The sequence below is a fragment of the Microtus oregoni genome, unplaced genomic scaffold, assembly GCF_018167655.1.
Source record: "Microtus oregoni isolate MIOR12 unplaced genomic scaffold, Mior012 000012F_ref0000307, whole genome shotgun sequence".
NCBI lineage: Eukaryota > Metazoa > Chordata > Mammalia > Rodentia > Cricetidae > Microtus > Microtus oregoni.
In genome coordinates, this window is record NW_024543071.1 from 40,575,700 (window position 1) to 40,595,718 (window position 20,019).

Here is a 20,019-nt window from a genome sequence, read left to right on the forward strand (position 1 = left end):
AAATACTGAATATGGGCCTGGAGAGATGGCTCAGAGGTTAAGAGCATTGCCTGCTCTTCCAAAGGTCCTGAGTTCAATTCCCAGCAACCACATGGTGGCTCACAACCATCTGTAAGGGGTCTGATTCCCTCTTCTGGCCTGCAGGCATACACACAGACAGAATATTGTATACGTAATAAATAAATATTAAAAAAACCCAAAATACAGAATATATCAAGACCCTGCCTCACAAATTAGCAAACACTATTGAAGATCTTCAAACTATTCATATTATGACAAACAAGGTATTTTCAAAGGGTCTTAGAACAAATTTAGTAGAATTAAAATATGATTGATCAAGAACCAAACAAGGAATGGGGGAAATGGCAAGAAGGTTTTCCTAAATGTGTAATATCAGCTAGATGTTTCCCCCAAAGGTATACATGCTGATATGAATCTTTAAGAAGTCTTGAGCATTCCTTGTTTTCATGGAGAAAAGAAACAAACTTAAAACAGATATGGTGGTTTTAAAACTTGAAAAACCAGGAAGATAGATATATAAAATGTGGGTTGCCTGCTTGAGATTCTCAGCAAAAAAGTAGCAAGTTGACCAAGTTAGTAAGGTGCATTTACAACAAATGCAACTCCTGACACATGAGGGGAACCTCAGCAGTTCATTCAAGACAGGCATGAAGAAGAGGAGGACCTACTAGGACAAAACTAAACACACAAGCAGACTGGTTATTTACCAACAATAAATACTCTTGACAGAGCTTTATTTAACTGTATTATTTCTCCTTTACAAATTAGCAAACTCTAACACACTGTACTTTGTTTTGTGGTATCAGCAAAGTGACACTTGGCTGACCCCTGGTGGTAGAAATATTCTGGAAATTTAGTTTATTGACTTCATCTGCTTCCACTATTTCAAAGCATTTAAAATTACTTATGGACCTTATATTTAGAACCTGCATATTTACATAAATTCTGAATGGTGGTCTATATAAACAAACTATTAAAACACTATACCAGGACAAGGACAGCCAGGGCTACACAGAGAAACCCTGTCTGTGAAAAACAAAAATAAATAAATTACGGGCAACTACATTACTTCTAATAGTTGGTATTATTATTATTAGAATAGTTTCCACATACAGAAGTATAACTGCAAATCAGATTCAACAAAATTGAACTCTAAGAAAGATTTTTAATAAACAAGATAAGCACCACCAAATTGTCCTCCATAAAATTTTTAATAATTTTTTTCTTTCACAAGAAAAATCTTTCTTCACAGCTTCACTGCTCCCTAATTTTCAAATTTTGTAATAAACTATATGAAAAATGGCTTCTTAACATAGATTTTTTTTTAGATTTGAATTTTCTTGTGAGATTGTCATATTCCTTTTATACCAATTTATGTCATTTTCTTTTCTTAATCTTAGACAGTTTTATCACTGGGGTATTATTCTAGAATTATGAACATTTGAAATTTGATTTGAGTGAAGTCTAAAAGACATACCTGTTTTTAGTCCAGAAGACTTTGAGAATAGAGAAAATGTTCTTCACTCTATCTATATAATTGCACTCTATATTTCCTCCATTTTCTCTTTTAAAATGGATTCCCTTAAGCTAATAAATCCCTTCATAAAAATAATTTAAATTTTTATTTTAATATAAATATAAAATGGTTCTTTAAAACAGTATTTTCCTAAAAAGTATAAGAAAATAAAATTTTCGCCGAGTCCGTCTGCCACCGTCTTCTGGAGTACAGTAAATACTGACATACTCATTAAAAAGATCACCCTAAACTGTCTTAAAATAGGCACATCAACTAAGATTTTAAAACAACAATAACAAAAAAAATAGTTCTTATAATAAAAACTCTGAGCCTTTAAGACAGGCCCAAATGTCTTTCCTTCACATTTATGTACTTTATAGCTCAAACCAGCAGACACTTGGGAAAATGGACCATTTGTTTTGTGGTGTTTCTTTATTATTTGCTTGTTTGGGTGAAAATTTCAATACATACTATTCTACCAAATGCTTAGTGTTACACTATCCTTGTGCTCATGTTTTTGATTGAGACATGGTCTCAATACTTAGCTTGGCTAGCTTAAAACAGGCTATACCACAGTGGCCTTTACCTTGTGTTGCTCCTCCTGCCTCTCCCTACTGAATAGTAGGATTAATGATGTTCAAGCCACCACATTCAGATAAGCCCAGATTTTTTTTTTTTTTTTTTGAGACAGGATTTCTCTGTGTAGCCTTGGCTGTCCTAGATCTCACTCTGTAGACCAGGCTGGCCTCGAACTCACTGAGATCCACTTGCCTCTGCCTCTCCAGTGCTGGGATTAAACGCCCAGCTAAACTTAGATTTTAAACGAAAATAAAAAGAGATGGTACTGCCTGATAACTTCAATGTTAACTGTTTCCAATATCAGCATAGGAAACCACTTTTAGGTAAAACCAAAGCAGAGAGATGAGTGATCTGGCATTTGGTAAAATGTAGAAGGTATTTCATTAACACACAGATCCTTGCAGAATTTGATCTGTGCCTTCAAATTTTGTACTTAAAAAACTCAAGCACATTATTCCCAAACATGGACAAACAGGAAAAATAAAAATTTGTTTACATAAAACATTGTAATGATCAGGTTCAGAAAGCTCTATGCATTTCCGTTAGACATGCTATCTTTCATGGACATCTCAGAACGGCCATCACTGAAATCTCAGTAAGAAAAGGCAGTTGAAACTGAGTCAAATCCAGCTCAAGTATAAATAAGGACATCAAGTTCTTATGCCTGCTGTGGCACCATCTGAGACCCAGATGACAACACTGTATCCAGAACGAACCAGACTCTGAATGGCTGTAATTAATGTGCCTCATCCAGGTCCTTTTCCTTCTCTGAAACAGGGTTTTGCTGTGCAATTAAGTGTTGCGGGAGGTCCTCCCACTCCTCCAGCCTATCACCGCTGAGGTACCAGCCCACTGGGGCGTGGTTTCTCTCCCTTTAAAAAAGCCGCCACTTCCCTCTCCTCGCTCTCTTCACTTCCTGCTCCGCCTGCGACTAGACTCCTTTCCTGGTTGCTTAGAGGGCTGTTGCCTGGGACAGTGATCTGTAAGTTTTTTCCCCTTTAAATAAATACCACCCTAATAATCATAACCCCGAATTGGTGTGGCATTGTTTGCGACTTACGCCTTCATTTTGGCGCCCAACGTGGGGCTAAATCCACTTAAAAACCTGAGAAGGCTTAAAAATAAGGAAAAGATAGCTTTTTGCTGTTTGTGGGTGGCGTGCCACAGAGAGAAATTGTCCTGACTCAGCAGCAGGAAAAAACTGGCTGTTTTAAAATGCCGGCTTTCTGGGCTGTGCCGCCATTACGATCTCTGTCTGGCTCCTGTGGGAGACAGAGCTTTTAAATGGAACATTTGGAGTAAAGCTCTACGGCTTGCTTGATGGCAATGTGGACTGCTGTGTGCCTGGAACTGTGTGTGGCTCAGGGGCACCAAATGGCTCTGAGGCAGGAGCGGCTTGGCTCAGCTCTGCCATGCTGAACTGTGCTGGTCTCAGGCAGAAACTATCGTAATTACCATAAAAACAGCGCATTTAAGGTTTCAACTGGGCAGGACACAGGCGGTACCGTATTACCTGTACATGGTGCAACTTAAGTTTTTAAGAACTGCTTAACATTTTAAGAAATGCTCCTGGATAGTAAAAAAAAAAATTACAGATTCACAATAAAACAGATTCAGACATAAAAGACCACACTGTTGGATGAATGTACGTAGACTTGGGAGAGAGAAGAAAGAAAATATAGAAAATAAAGTTAATGGTTTTTTTTTAAAAAGGTAAAGTCTTTAAAGAGACAGAGTACAGATAGTTAAGAGATTAAAAGAAATAAAGAAAAATAAGCCATGTAAAAATGGAAAATTCACAGAAAGTCTGGATTATGTATATTGTGTTTTCTTTAAAATTTTTGACTGTGAAGGAGCTAAGTACAGAGAGACATTTCATTACATGGGCTGCCAAGCTAAACCAGGATGGATATAAGGGTATTACGATTTCAAAATTTGGGTCTAAGGATATGATGCTTTGGAAAGGGTCTTCTTTTGTTTTCACAGAGGACCAGATCCTGTGGATTAAATCTATCCCAATTTGGTATGATAGACCACGCCCTCCTGAAAGGTTGTTGTGAACATCTTCAGAAAATTGCTTCGCTCAACTGCCAACTAAGATAAAACTAGCACACAGGTTATACCATGAAAGGCCTAATTAACGACGCCCCCATTCAGCAGGAAGCAGTTTGGAGAGAAAAACTGCGCCCATGTTCCCAAAATATTGTTTATAAATGTTCTTTTACATTTAAAGGGGGATATGATAGGTATGAATAATTTGCATTGGTATGGATTTTAAGGTCAATTTTGTTATATGTATATGTATTTTTGATCTTAAATAAGGTGTGATTGTGTAGTTCATTTTTAAAATGTAATGTATAATTAGGAAATATAGGTTGTTGATGGATAATCATAAATAATAGTCAAGTTTGTAGTCATGTTACTTAGATTTTCTAGATATATAGAGATATATTTCAGATAGGCATTCTTCATATCTCTCAAAGGCTACAGAATATGGCATTTAAAATATTTTAATAACTTAGGACTTTTCATGACAATGAGACACGTCTGCTCCTGGCAGCACCAATCTACTTCGAGAGAAAGATGGGCATCAAAGAGGATCCTTATGGAGTTTGATAGCCATTTGGGCAAGAAACTGCTCTTGCCTGGACTGTTGCATAAAATGGACACAGAGAACCCGCAGAGAGAGGACTGCTGAACTTGTCTAAAGGTGAGATGGTCTTTCGGGGTTCATGACTCATGAAGGAGTCTGCGAGACATTCTACAGGACACAACAGATAATGACTAAACTGTCTTTGGAATTTCCTGCTTCATGAAAATGTCTGCTGGATACTTTGGGCCTGAAGGCTGAAGATGGATGCCCCAAAGGTACAAAAGAACTTTGGGTGACTGTCCAGGCAGCAAGATGTCTCTGTCATTTCTAGAGTTTTCTTATTTCTTGTTTACTTAGGTAGTATTATATCCTTCTGGAGTCTTTGATGGAGTTGAAGAATGAATAGATAGTTATAGTTTTCCTTAGTTATGATAAAAGATAAAATAGATATAAATATTGTAACTGTAATTCTTACTTGATAACTGTTTTGCTATATGTAATTTTACTATGTTAAAGTTAAAGCCTTTCTTTTTTGTTTAAACAGAAAAAGGGGAAATGATGTGGGAGTGATTTCTTATTAATAAAGAAACTGCCTAGACCCATTTGATAGGCCAACCCTTAGGTAGGCGGAGTAAACAGAATGGAATGCTGGGAGAAAGAAGCTGAGTCAGGGAGTCGCCATGGTTCTCCCACTCCAGACAGTCGCAGGTTAAGATCATTCCTGGTAAGCCAGCTCGTGGGCTACACAGATTAATAGAAATGGGTTAGATCAATATGTAAAAGCTAGCCAATAAGAAACTGAAACTAATGGGTCAGGCAGTGTTTAAAAGAATACAGTTTCCGTGTAATTATTTCGGGTAAAGCTAGCTGGGTGGCGGGACACATCCCACCTCAGCTGTGTAGGAGCACAGGGACATGACATCACACCTACACCTGCCATGGGGTTTACATTTTATGGGAAACCTATGACTTTAATATGACCCCACTGTTTAACTTTCTCTAGCTACAATACAATAAGGCAACTAAATCTAAGTAAAACAAGACAAAATAATATAAAAGGAAATACACAACTTTTCCATCCGGTCTAAAACTGGAGGGAATAAACACCCTCCCCTGACCTACATATGCCATTTAAAGTTTATAGGTGTGTGTAGGCATATCCTTACCACAACTGTAACATTGTTTCCAGGGGAGAAAGTGGGTGGCTGGAGAGCAGTATCAGAGGTTCATATCCTTCTTAACCTCAGCTTTGAAATCTTTTACCTACTGAAAAATGCCTTTTTCTTTTACTTTTTATGTAATTTACTAGAACCACCTAGAGTTCATTCATCCATTTACCTGCTTACACTGGCAACACTGTAACAGCAGAAAGATAACTGTTAAGACAGTAGTGAGTGTGCAAGCTTACCCCACCTTTAATAATGACACAGGTTTTTAGATAAGCTAGTATTGAAAGGCTGATTAAACAGAATAGCATATATTATTCAAGAATCTGAGTATGAATAAAATTATAAATATGTTGTAATTTATGCTGACATAAACATCTGATCTTTGAGCCTTTGAAATTCATTCTACTTTGAAATTTCTACTTGAAATTCATTCAAGCTTTGGTACACTCAAATTTTAAAGAGCATTACTTTGCAATCTACTTTCAGAGACAAAGACACTTTGAATTTTCAGGGATACGTAGACTTCAAAGAAGCCATTATCTAGTACTTTAGTGAGCAAAGTACTGATGACACTCAAAGGGAATAAAAGCTAGAAACTTTAAAACAAATAATATCCCCATAGAAGCAATGATGTTCATAAAGGTTCATGAACTTTAGAGCAATTACAAAAACTATAAAAAGTTAATAAGAGATTAGGTCACTGTTCTACTAGCTGTGGGATCCTTCATGAACTGCCACTGATAAAAATCTCAGGCTAGAGTGTAACTCATTGGTAGGGTCCATGTGCAGCACATAAGCAGATAACCTGTAGTAGCACTGATGACTGACTACAGCAGTCTTGATAACTGAAGTAAAGTCTTCAAGATGAGTCTTACTGAAGATTGCTCCCTATCTTTCAGAGAATAAAAAACAAGCTGTAAACGTCTCAAGGTCATACGGATAGAAAGTAAATGCTTACCCCTAGGAAAACATAACTGTTGGCCACTATCCCTTATAATAAATGAGTGTAGAAACCCCAAACAAAATATTAGCAAATCTAGCCCAATAATATGCTTAGAAAATCATTTACCATAACCAAATGTGATTTATCCCAAAAAGGCAAAGGTGGTTTAAAACAAGAAAATGAGAATTTAATAAAATGGGGGGTTGGTGGAGAAGACCTGCAAGGTTGTTTCAATAGAATCAAAAGGTATTTAATATCCAACATGCTTTCTAATAAAGATGGAAATTATTCAACAAGAAAAAGAGAATTATGAAAACTCTACAGTTAGTATTATACATAGTATTGAAAAGAGAAAATTCCCACCCGCCCAGAACAAAAACAAGGAGTAAAAGGTATTCAAGTTGGAAAGGAAGAAATAAAGACTTTTTGCAAGATATCTTACATATGGAAATCCTCCCCACCAAAAAAAAAAAAAAAAAGTCTGCAAGAAAGCTAGATCCTATTCAGAAAGTACAGTCCAAAATGTCAAAAGATCACAAGCATTTACACCATGACTTCTATGATGTTTATTCTCCTGAAAATAAACTACAGGACATAATGGAGAAGTGAATGAGTAAGAGCCATATCTGACATATATGCATGAAAATGTATAAAGAAACCCATTATGTTTTATGGTAACTTAAAAAAGTTAAAGGAAGAAAATACTTTGGGAGAAAAAAACCCAGAAAGCCCAAATTTTTATGATTTTAAAGAATAGCACTGAAAATACACACACAGAGAGGTATCTAAACATGGAAGATAGTCAAGCATTTTATCTTAAAATTGACTCAGCAACAAAATATCCTGCTCCTAGCCTTTGTAGATGATATCTTAATAAGCTGATGGTTTCCTGTGTGCACAGTCGCTGATTTACTATTGACGTAGTAATTGTTTTTATGTAAGAGACCAGTAACTACTTACTGTTACAAAATTTTTCTTTTACTCTTGTCTCAGGAAGATGCTGAAGTTAATGTGTATGAAGTAGTAGATGAAATACAACCCAAAACCTTATAAACCAGTTGATTCTCTAGAAAGAGGCAATAATCCTGTATTTATTTCTTGATGCAAGGTTTATAGAAAATTTTCTTTTTTTAAAGATTTATTTATTTATTATGTATATAGTATTCTGTCTGCATCTATGCCTGCACACCAGAAGAGGGAACCAGAGCTCATTATGGATGGCTGTGAGCCACCATGTGGTTGCTGGGAATTGAACTCAGGACGTTTGGTAGAGCAGGCAATGCTCTTAACCTCTGAGCCATCTCTCCAGCCTATAGAAAAAAAATTTTTTTTAAATATTTATTTATTTATTACTTTTACAATATTCTTTCTGCGTGTATGCCTGAAGGCCAGAAAAGGGCACCAGACCTCAGTACAGATGGTTGTGAGCCACCATGTGGTTGCTGGGAATTGAACTCAGGACCTTTGGAAGAGCAGGCAATGCTCTTAACCGCTGAGCCATCTCTCCAGCCCAAGAAAAAAATTTTAAGAGACTGTCTGAAGCAATAAATACTTGCAAGTATTTCAGAAATTTAAGACAAACTATTTACCCTTCCCTCTATACTAGTGTCCTGACAGAAAAAGCAAAACGTCATTTATTTTTGATTAATTTTTTATGCTAATCTTCACTTTTTTAAACATAAATGTCCCACTAAAACAAAATTGTTAATGCAAAAACTCAAGAAAATAAAGGAAGTTTTCAAAAGAAACTCATGAACAACACAGATGTTGGGGTTATTGGGTAGTGACTAAAAAAACAAAAACAAAAACAAATGAAAAGAAAAAAAAATCACTGTAAACTACACTGCGCTGAGATGTAGCAGCACAGGCCCATAGTCCTAGCACTCTGGAGGTGGATCTGGACAGGAGGATAAATTCAAGGCCAGCATGAGTTCATGAGCTACAGTGAGACCCTGCCTCAGAAAAGCATAAAGTTAAAGCATCTAATTGAAGAGACAGACCATGTGTACCACAGAGGAATTCAGCACTAAAGTATCAATATGTGTGTTTGTATCTGTGCAGCAGATGCCCAAAAGCAAATGACATCTGAGTAATAACAAAGAGACCCCATATCTGTTTTGGGGTTCTGGATAGCATCTCAAATTACAAGAAACCAAATCCTTGGAGAAATAGCCACACCTCACAGGAAACTACAACATGGGTCTGAAACATTTTATATATTTTCACACATAAAAAAAAAAGGAATTTGAACAACAAAATTAAAACAATGGTAATAGATTATAGTTCACTGACTACAAATGATGAGTCACTAAAATAAATATATAAGGAGAGAGAAGAGCCTTCCTTTAGTAGAAGGCAGCCTGCAAACTTTGAAGGCTAGGAGATGGCCTCACATAAGAACCACCAGTGGACCGGATTCTAGAGAGGACAGGACATGTGCTAAGGAGACTACCGGGGCAAGTCTGAAATCTGAGTATATACCATCAGGTTCCATAACTGTGTTCAAGGGTCAATTTCCCGAGTCTGGTAACTGAAAGGGAACAGACTTAAGAATAAAGTGCGTCTGGGTGGAGGCACACACTTTCAATGCCAGACTCAGGAGGCAGAGGCGGACGGATCTCGGTGCTCCAGGTGAGCCAGGGCTACGGAGTGAGAGCCTGAATTCCTAGGCAGGAAGAAAGCATGGCAGACACTAAGGCAAGCCTCAAAAGGCTTCACAGTCATTCTGGGTGTGTGCTTTTGGACGTCCACATGCTGGAAGATGGAGAGGAGGAGAAGGTGGGAATGATACAGCCATGTTCTAAAGTGCCAAAACTTGATGAATTTTGGTAAAGAGTATATGGAGGGTGGTTATACAATTCATGAACCATAATTTTGAAGCAATTTCAAAATTAAAAGTTCAAAGCGAGAGAAGAGAGACATAGGCACTGACATTCCTCAAGGGATACACTCAAACTCGGGAGCTCTGAACAGGGACCAATGAATCCCGGGGGTCTGAGGACAAAATTCACATTAGGAGCATGAGGAAAAGTTAGATCTTATTTTATTATTTTTTAAAAATGGTCTACTTTGAATTGTATACATTGTATGTGTCTGTGTGGGGGAAGAAGCATATATGAGCGCCGACGCCCACAGGGTCCAGAGAGGGCATCGGATCCCCTGGAGCTGGAATTCCAGGTGATTGTGAACCACCTGATAATGTTCAGCTGGAAATTGAACTTGGGTCCTCTACAAGAGCGGTAGGTAGAGGCTCTAACTACTGAACCATCTTTGTAGCCCCAAACAGATTATAACTACAATAATATTTAATTGATACTTGTCTTCAATTGCAAAATGCAGGCAATAAGTAATGTTAAGTTTAGGAATATCTATGACTTTTATCACCAATAGGAATCACATTTTTATGAAAAATAATGTACAAATTATTTAGCATTTTCTTAATATATTACGTATACCCACTGCCAGGCTATATCTAATCAATACATTATATCTAATCAATACATTGTAAAAAGTACCTAGGAGCACAGTATTTGTTTAATTAAGATACATTACTTATTTTGTTTATATGAATTTGTGTCTGTGTGTTTATGTGAGAGAGAGAGATTAGAAATGTATGAGTGTCTTCTTCAGTTGCTTCCCAACTTATTTTTGAGACAGGATAGGGTCTCCCAGTTCAGACTACCAAGAGCCGGCTTCTTAAGCAGGTGCTAGGGATCCAAACAGAGGCCCTCATGTATTGTAACAAGCACCACCCCAGCCCTCCACAAGTTTGCTTTTTAAAGATTTCAGTAACTTTATTTCAAAATAACCAGTTCTTTGAGGTCATGCATTTCATTGTATTCATTTATGAATGTTAGTCTGAAAATCAGACCAGGAGCTTCTGAATGTCTGAAAGGTTCTATGTTAAAAAGTTAATTAAATCTCTCTGGTCAGTAGACCCCTCATTTCTTTTAAGAATGCCATAATGAGATAAAGTAAAATCTATCACACTTTTGCTTTGCTATAAAAACAACTTATAAAGCAGTGTGTATTATTGATTATGAGTATTTATTCTAACTTTAGTTTCAAAATTTTTTGAAATTACTAGAGTAAATGTTACAGAACATAAAAACTCCAACCTCACCCAACTGCAGCATCCAGTAACGAACAGATCTCTCAGACATGTAAAGACATGCAGGCACAGAGCGGCTATGAGAATGAATCACAAGGTGAAATGACGTGGCTAAGTGCTTACACGCCTTAAAGAAAGGGGTCAGAAATGCAGCAGACTTTACCATCTCTCTTTTGGGAAGTTTTTTATGATTTCTTTTATGATTGGCTTATAGCAGGCATCCCTTTCCGCCTTCCCAGTTTCACTCCAGTCTCTTACAAACTGTTTCAATGTAGACTTTAACTTATCCATGTCAAACGTAGATGCTGGCATAATCTTTCCATTGCCCTGTTAAAAAGGGAGGGGAAAGAAAAGAATTATTTTCTGAAAGTCAATCTTGAATATGATTAAATGAGCATACTAAGATACAGGTGGGTCAGTGGATAGTGATTAGCCTCTCACCTAGGGGCTCTAGCGCATCTTGAGAGCCTTCAAGAAAAACGCTTGGTGCTCTCACTTCTACCCTCAACAGGGAAGAATCATTAATCATAAAACGACCACAAAGTGAAGCAGCCCTTACTTGGGAAAGGACCAGCACTGAGCTGCTATGGAGACAGGACATCCCACCCTCCAAGAGAGGGAAGACACTCCCTCCAGCTCACTGATGAATAGCACGGATGGCTCACACTGGACTGACCAAACTGTACCATCTACCATGAGAATACAAAGAGACTTCAGTTCCTATTACTGCCAGGCACTTGATATTTAAGTGAAAATAGTTCTATTTCAGTGAAAGATGAATATCAACAAATAGAAGATACTGAAAATGCAACAAGGGAAATTAATACAGCTAGTAAAGTCTTTCAAAAAATTAAGTCCTTTATATACTATAAGATTGAAAACATCACATGAAAGCACCTCCAATTATCTAGGAGTTTAAGAAATAAACAGCGAACAGATGCAATCTCTAGCAGGCTGTTCCAGCTTCATCACATGGAAACATCCTCTCAGTAGAAGGGATGACCTGCTCAAGGCCTACACATACAGACGGTTACCCTCACAGGAAGAGAGACAGAACAAGTTTCACATACATCTTCTCCATATTCTTTATTTTCAAACATATGTACGCAATCGTTCACAATGGTCAGCAGTATTTCCTGATTATGGTCAATGCATTTGCGGATCTTGTCCAAGTGGAGAGGAAATTGAGGAAGCAGTTTCTGCTGGTTATCTGGAAGTGATCGGAACTGTCTTTCTGTTCGCTTCACTCGTTCATGCATACTGGTGCTAAAACAGAAAAGGTGTTTATTTTAATTGCCAAGAAGAACTCTCGCCAGAGGCCAACCATACTTTAAGACTGCCATCCCACATAACTATTCCTTAGCTATGCTGGACACAGACCTCTTTTACTATCCTTTGACTCCGGAAGAATATCAGCTTAGAAAGTTTGTTTTTCTTCATGAGGAATACTTCTTAGAGCAATCAACAACAAAATGGTAAAAACAGATATGTGTACTAATAAGAGGAAACAAAGATTAATTTACAATTACTTTTAATAATTTAAATTTTCAAATTAAACATTTTGGGCAAAACTGACTTAGATTCCTGTATCATCAAGTAGTAACATGTTGCTGTAAAAGTACACTGAAAAGGTCTGGATAGCCGGGTGGTGGTGGCGCACACCTTTAATCTCAGCACTAGGGAGGCAGAGGCAGACAGATCTCTTTGAGTTCGAGGACAGCCTGGTCTACAAGAGTTACTTCCAGGACAGGCTCCAAAGCTACAGAGAAACCTTGTCTCCAAAACAAAACAAAACAAAAAAACTCCCCCCCAAAAAAACAAAAACAAAAAAGGTCTGAATAGATAGTTCAGTGACAAAGTAGTTGCCCAGCATGCTTAAGGAGTATAAGCTGAATCCCCAGAATCAAAATAGTAATAATATAGAATGTGTTTTGAAAAAAACTAAAAGCCAGTCCAATTTGAATTCTGAAAAACACAAAGCATATAATACCAAAGTATTAAGCAAATGGAAAATTAAGATTCTAAAGAGTTCCAAATGTAAAATTCACAATTTGTATTTCAAAAGCTTCCTAAGTAGAGTGGTTCTTTGGGGATTGCTTATTCAGGAAGTAAAAAAGAGAGTCTTATTTTTAGAAGCTAAATATATACTCACACCTAAGTGTCATTTTACATCAATGAAACTGGCAAAAATCTAAAAATCCAAACTAGATCAAATATTGGTAAAACTGTGGAAAAACTCGGAACATTTACACACTAATGGTGAATGCACACCACCTTGCAAAATAACAGCATACTTAGTAAAGCTTACTGTTTCATCTGCCCTACGAGCTAGAAATTATAATCTCACACACACTCAAGAAACACAAGTCACCTTCACCACAGCATTGTCAAATGGCAAACAAAAAAACCACAGACCACAGAAAGCCCATTACAGTGGTCAGGTGAAGAAATTATAGCTCTACAGTGGAATGCAGAGAAATGAACACAGCACTACCACAACCATAACAGATAAAAAACAACAATGCAAATATTTGTTGAAAACAGCAAATTAAAGGACATATGATATACAACTCCATTTTATATATTAAACAATATACTGTTTAGACATCATGTGCGTGGTAGTTACTAAATTTCAATAAATGATACTTCCATCATCATTATTTTACCTTGTTTTATCAAGACACTTTGGGGTCTAAAAGGATCCCTTAGTAGTATGACTGGAGAATGGTCCCACTGTCCCCAGTGTAAAAAAAGCAAAGTCCATGCAGCCACTGTCCAGGTGACCTCTAACATCACCCTCAGGGCCTCTCTACCAGAATGCCACACATGCTTTTAGAAACATGGCTGTAGCATGTATGTATAGCATGAGCATTGTCTGTGCTATGAAAATGATGTTTCAAGAACACCCTCTGTGAGAAAAAGGAATAGGATAGGTGTGTGCGTGTGTGTGTCACAAGAGTGACGGACTGTGGAAACGGGGTGACGGCTCATAGGTATTCAGCGTACCATTCTTCACACTCTCTAAATACAAATAAAACAAATGCATCTGTAAAATACGAATGTAAATACCTTCTGTGAAAAGTGAAGAAGCACAGACAATGCTCATGCTATACATACATGCTACAGCCATGTTTCTAAAAGCATGTGTGGCATTCTGGTAGAGAGGCCCTGAGGGTGATGTTAGAGGTCACCTGGACAGTGGCTGCATGGACTTTGCTTTTTTTACACTGGAGACAGTGGGACCATTCTCCAGTCATACTACTAAGGGATCCTTTTAGACCCCAAAGTGTCTTGATAAAGCAAGGTAAAATAATGATGATGAAAGTATCATTTATTGAAATTTAGTAACTACCAAGCACATACCAAGCACAAGGTAGGTATCATTATAGTCCTCTGTTCATTCCATTGGCCTTCACTGATTATGAAAACTAGTGAGTATAAACACTTCTTATGATTTGCATATGAAGTGCTTTCCTTAAAAAAGAGAAAAACAAAACAAACCCAAGAAACATATACCAAAAGGCTTGGTTTCTAGCTAACACCACTTTCTGGGGGAGGTTCTAGAAACTCTAGGAGTTAGCAGGAGGGCAAGGGGACACACTTTTGGCAATCTTATCCAGATTCTTTCTGACTACAGGCTGCCAGGAGACCAGCTGCTCTGCTCAGTCATCATTTCTCACAGCTGACTGAAACCTTTGAAACAGTGCATCAAAATACATTTGCCCTCCATCAAGTTGTTTACACTGGGTTTAGCACAGTGACAGTCTGGCAAACACAGCATGCAAATATAAGCAGGCATATCTACTTTCTACACATTACCAAATCCACAGCAGAAATACCAAAAAATAAAAAAAGCAGAAAAGTAAAACTACCCCCGGGGAAAGAAATAGCAAGCCCTCCTCTAGAAGGAACTACTTCTAACCTTCCACATTTACCCCTCTTGTAGCTGTTAAAGACGAATTCATTCATGACCGAATTCACAAATTCTAGATCCACACAGTTATGGAACATAAAGTGGTATTTACCACATCTTCACCCCTCCGCTCCCATCTGGTGGTTAACTACTTTCTGCTCTTCTTTCTATGTATGACTGTTTAGATTCCACACATAAAAACATGAGGTATCTGACTTTCCATGTCTGACTTGCTGTCATGTAACAGCTACTCCAAATATAACAGCAAACCTCTTGGAAGAGGTTAGGAATGGACATCTAGCCAGACCTATGTCCTACCAAGCTGGAATCTGTCTTTTAGCTAAGTTTCACAGTTGATTCAGGTACACCTCAAAGTCTAAGAATCACTTATAATTCTTCATCCTTGCAGGCTGGATAAATGTTCTCAAATATAAAATGAATAAAATGATTGTTAAACATTCTACTTTATGCAAACAAAGTTTACTAAGCTATTTCCTAACTACTGGGCACTGAGCAGTGAACTTTTTTTACGTTCACAATCTGTATTTCCATGTGGTTTGAAACTAGCCACAAAAATGCACAGTAAAATTTAATCCTCATTGTGAGGTATAAAGTGCTAGAAATGTAAGACAACTATGGTATTTGAAGGCAGGACTTAGAGGAAATAATTGAAGTTAAATGGTACCTGAAGTGTGGCCCCTAATCTGACAGGACTGTGGCTTTAAAAGAAAAAGAAAGGAGACCTGGAGGCTTCCCAGTCCTTCCACCATGTGATGTCCTATACAGCCTCAGGGCTCTAAAGACTCTCCACTAATAAGAAGGACTTCATTAAATGTGGTCCACACCGAAACTCCACCTTTTTATAGCTTTAATACTTACAAGTAGATTATCTAACTTGGGAGATTCACTTATGGCAACAGATTGTTTAGGGGGAAAAAAAGGAAGAGAGAACAAATTTCCCAAAGTAGTATTATCAGGTTCAAATAATTACAAAATGATTTTCAAAAAGTTCTTTTTTTATCAATACCTATATAGTTCTAATGTTGCCTTAGTGAAGTCAGGAGAACAGCAGAACGGCAACAATTTCAAGTTAACCCTAAGCAGCTCAGTCTTATTGTAGACCTTTCTTCGTAGTATTCCTAGGCAATGGCTGTCCTGTCATTCTCTCACCACACCTCAAAACCCGTGACCAAAATCACCAAACTGGTTTTTAGTAGCATGTGTCCCCCCTTTTTTTCCTTCCTTCCTTCCTTCCTTCCCTCCCTCTTTCTTTTCCAAGACAGGATTTCTCTGTGTAGCCGTGGCTGTCCTGGAACTCACTCTGTAGAACTCACAGAGATTCCCCAGCCTCTGCCTCCCAAGTGCAGGACTAAAGGCGTGCGCCTTCACCGCCAGGACTGTGTCCCCCTATCGTCACAGCTAACACCGTCTCTGAATGACTTTCCTCAGCCCCACAGTGCAGAGTGCTGAGCAAGAATGCTGCTAGATGCATGCTGTCTCCCCCCCCCCAAGGTCTCCCCACCGTCCCCTGCCCTCCTAGTCATTTTTCTAGGTACAACTTCCATCTTTATCGCTTTCAAATATCCACATTTCAGTAAGAACAACAACAAACCAATGCTGGGCATGCTGGTGCTTCTAGTTGCTCACAGAGACACAGGCAGCAGGGGAGGTGCACTCTATTTATTACTCAGACAACCGACAGGTAACCGCAGAACTGGATAAAAAGAAGCACAGTCCTTAACCCCCGGGGATCTAGTTGTCTTCAGGGCACTCTGGGAGATCCTTAAAGGGTTTGGGCTGAGGGTCTGCGGCTTCATGAGGTACAGCATATGTTTATGAATGAGCCCTAAAAATGCTCTCCTCACATACACAATGTTAGGAAAGAAACAAAACAAAAAAACACGGGGGGGGGGGGCATTTTACCAGAGCTGAAAGCAGTCTGATCTTACGATGCTGTATTTGGGGTAACATAGCTATTTTGGAAACTAACTATAAGCTAAGGCCCACTAGCTACTTGGTCATTTTGTAGCCTCATTCTACAGCAGCCACCCAAGCTCACACAATGCTCATGTGTTCCACGCTGAACATCTGTAAAGACCTCATTGGTCAAACAGAGAAACTTTTGATGGCACTCTGCTTTTCACGAATGTCTTCAAACACCAGATTTTTTGGTACACTCAGGAGCCAAAAGGCATTTCTTGCCCTGTAATCTTTCATCAAAGTCTTTTATTCACTGTAACATTTAGTGGTAAAATCAAGCCCTCCAAAATGTGCCAGGAGTCTAGAACAGGACTGGCTGTCAGAACTGACTGCTGATGAAAAGACATCGATCCACACTCTAACATGGTACACTAGCAACAGGTGGAGGAGCACTTTATAGACGGCTAGTGAGACTGAGCAACTCAATCCTAACTTTCAGTGAATTAGCATCTGTCCAGATGTGAGTAGTGGTTACAGTATAGTATACAGTATACACTTCAAGGCCAGACTGTCAAAAGATGTTAGAAAGCAACACAGTGCTTGCTATACCCCTCACCTCTCAGTGGCATTTTAACTTATTTGTTACTTATGTTACACTACTTTTCCAGAGATTTGGACTATCTCACACAGACAGTACACACAAACAAAGAAAAACTTTAATGAAAATTCCCCCAACCCAATTCCACATTCAACTGTTAAAGAGAGAAGAAAGCACCGGGAACCATGTTACAACTAGAAAATGCACACAATCCCAGCACTCGGGAGGCAGAGGCAGGCGGATCTCTGTGAGTTCGAGGCCAACCTGGTCTACAAGAGCTAGTTCCAGGACAGGAACCAAAAGCTACAGAGAAACCCTGTCTCGAAAAACCAAAAAAAAAAAAAAAAAAAAGAAAAGAAAAGAAAAAGAAAATGAACACAGCATCCTTTTCTATACGGCAACACTCAAGATGGGTCAAAGGTCCTCTCCCCCAGGCTAAGGGATAAAGGCCCACCCAATACCTAATAATACCAATACCTAATAATAAGCACCAACTCTTGGCTCCAATATGCTAAAACTGAACACAAATGCCTAAGTTTAATGGAGTCTACTATGTCCCAAATTCTTCCTCCTTTTCAGTAGTAAAATGTGCCACTATCACAGAATAACCCTTCTTCTGAGTTTAATTAGTAAATTATTTCATCAAAATCTTTGATCTAAGAAACAGTCTGTCATGAGCCTAGAAGTGTAGCTAAGCAGTAAGTACTTCCAATTGGAAAGATTGAGGTTTTGGATTCCATGCTCCTGCCACACCTGCTACAACGTAACCATCAGATCCTAAATAACTACTCAATTCAAACCAGTAACAAAGTACTGTAAGCACTGGCCAAAACTGGAGAGGGTTGTATCGGGGTGTCCTCTTTTTGCTACTATGTTTTATTCGTTAAAAATAGAGCTTCAGCAACATTGCCAAGTGCCGTGACATTAAAAATAAGAAAGGCTCAGTCCACGCCCTGGGGGGAAGGGGGTCACAGATGGGCAAATGAATTACATATATAAACAACTGTGCTACTAGCACAAGGGTCCCATCTACAACAGTCTGACCCACAAAGAGTTTGTCCGTCTCTCTGGTTCCAACTACAAGCTTAGAATACAGCGACCAGGGGACTCTATCACTTACCAGAATAAATCTATTATCTTTGCCCCAAAATCCAGGCGCACGAAGACCCTTTCAGACCTGCATTTACACAGTCTGATAAGACTATCTGAACACCTATCTAGACGAAACGTTAAAGTTAGGAAGTTGTACAACGAACGGGAGCATACTTAAGGGTCCTGCAACCATGCCTAGCCCACGAAAGGAATTTCATTCTTACTCTCAGACTACAAGAATGTAAAGCCGGCTCCAGTGCCTGCTGTCGTCTTTCCCTTCCCAAGCTGCACATTTTGGAATTCCGGGATCACTTCTACCCTTCACCATCCGGTTGGAGCCACTCAGCGGCGCCGTTCACTTCTCTAGGAAAGTGCACGCTCTTTCGGGCCGCGCCGGGGAAAAGTGGGAAAGCCGTCCCCGGGGAGCGCGCGCAAGTGACCCGCGAACCCGCCTGCCACGAGGCTGCCGGGCGGGCTGGGGGCGCGCCTTACCCGTAGTAGCGGAACGCGTTGATGACCTTCCAAAAGTGCTCGCGCTCCAGCCGCTCCTCGTCCTCGGAGGTAGCGCGCGCGGGGGGGCCGGCAGGCGCGGCCGAGCCCAAACGCCCGGCGGAGAACTGCACCTCCAGCTCCTCGCCGTGCCCGCCGTCCTGGGCCGGCGGAGCCGCGGGCGGAGCGCGCCGCCGTCGCTGCATAGCCGCCGCGGCCCACGGTTTCAGCCGCCTGCGTTTCACCGTGCCCGACTGCGTGGTGGCGGACGGCCGGGCCTCCTCTAGACGGCGCCCGCCGCGGCCACGGCCCCCGCTCGCGGCGCGCCCCGCCCCCGCCGCCCTCAGGCCTCCATTCGCGCTGCGCTCCGCCAGGGTTTCGGGACTCGCGCACTCGGCGCGCACGCGCTGACAACGAGGCCAAGGCCGCGGCCGCCCGCGCTCATTCGCTGCCGCCGGGCTTCCGCTCCGACGCGCTGACGTACAATGGTACAAGGACGCTTAGAGGGCGGGGCTTAGGGCCAGGTGGAGGTGGAGCTCCTCAGTGGAGGCGGGGCTTGAGCAGCGGGTACCTGTGAGAGCAGAGTGGGCGGGGCCATGGGCGTGACTGGCTGGATGGGATAGTGCGGGCTAGAAGAGAAAGGAAAAGTGTGTTTCCATAAATTGATTTCGAATGTTTTAACTTTAGAAACTCAAAAAGGGAAGGTGAGACGTTCCCCTTTTAAACTCATTTTCTTAGTGGATTCCCTTTAAGCGCCCAAGGAGCTGGGAGGCAATAGGTCTTGATTGCACACTGTAACGCCACCCTGGTACAGAGATGACCTTCTGTAATCCCAACTGCACTGGAAACAGAAACAACCTGTGTAGCACTGTAATATAACTAGATCCCGTCTCAAAACACAAAAATGCATACAAAAAGCCTTTATCGCTATTTGATGGCAGAAGATGTTTGTGGAAACCATGACAGTCTGGGATCCAGCAGTTGGCCCTTGGCCATTCTGGGTCTGACCGCTCTCTTTTGCTTAACTTTTCTTTGTTTACTTTCTGCTTCATTTCTTCTCTGGACTCAGTATTAA

General features: G+C 39.9%; 1 protein-coding gene across 2 annotated transcripts in view; it reads right to left on the minus strand.

Moving 5' to 3' along the window:
- Carnmt1 (carnosine N-methyltransferase 1) overlaps window positions 1–19,359 on the minus strand; it is a 34,711-nt gene extending 15,352 nt beyond the window's left edge. Inside the window, exons 1-3 of one of the 2 annotated variants that reach the window (XM_041661834.1) lie at window positions 18,948–19,359; window positions 12,003–12,198; window positions 11,096–11,259 (exon numbers count right to left, since the gene is read on the minus strand). In XM_041661834.1, the coding sequence (XP_041517768.1) occupies window positions 11,096–11,259; window positions 12,003–12,198; window positions 18,948–19,150 (563 nt within the window). In that variant the 5' untranslated portion in view covers window positions 19,151–19,359. Of the gene's footprint in view, window positions 1–11,095; window positions 11,260–12,002; window positions 12,199–18,679; window positions 18,800–18,947 lie in introns of those variants that run through there. The other variant, XM_041661835.1, reaches the window with a different exon arrangement.
- Window positions 19,360–20,019: the final 660 nt, after the last annotated feature.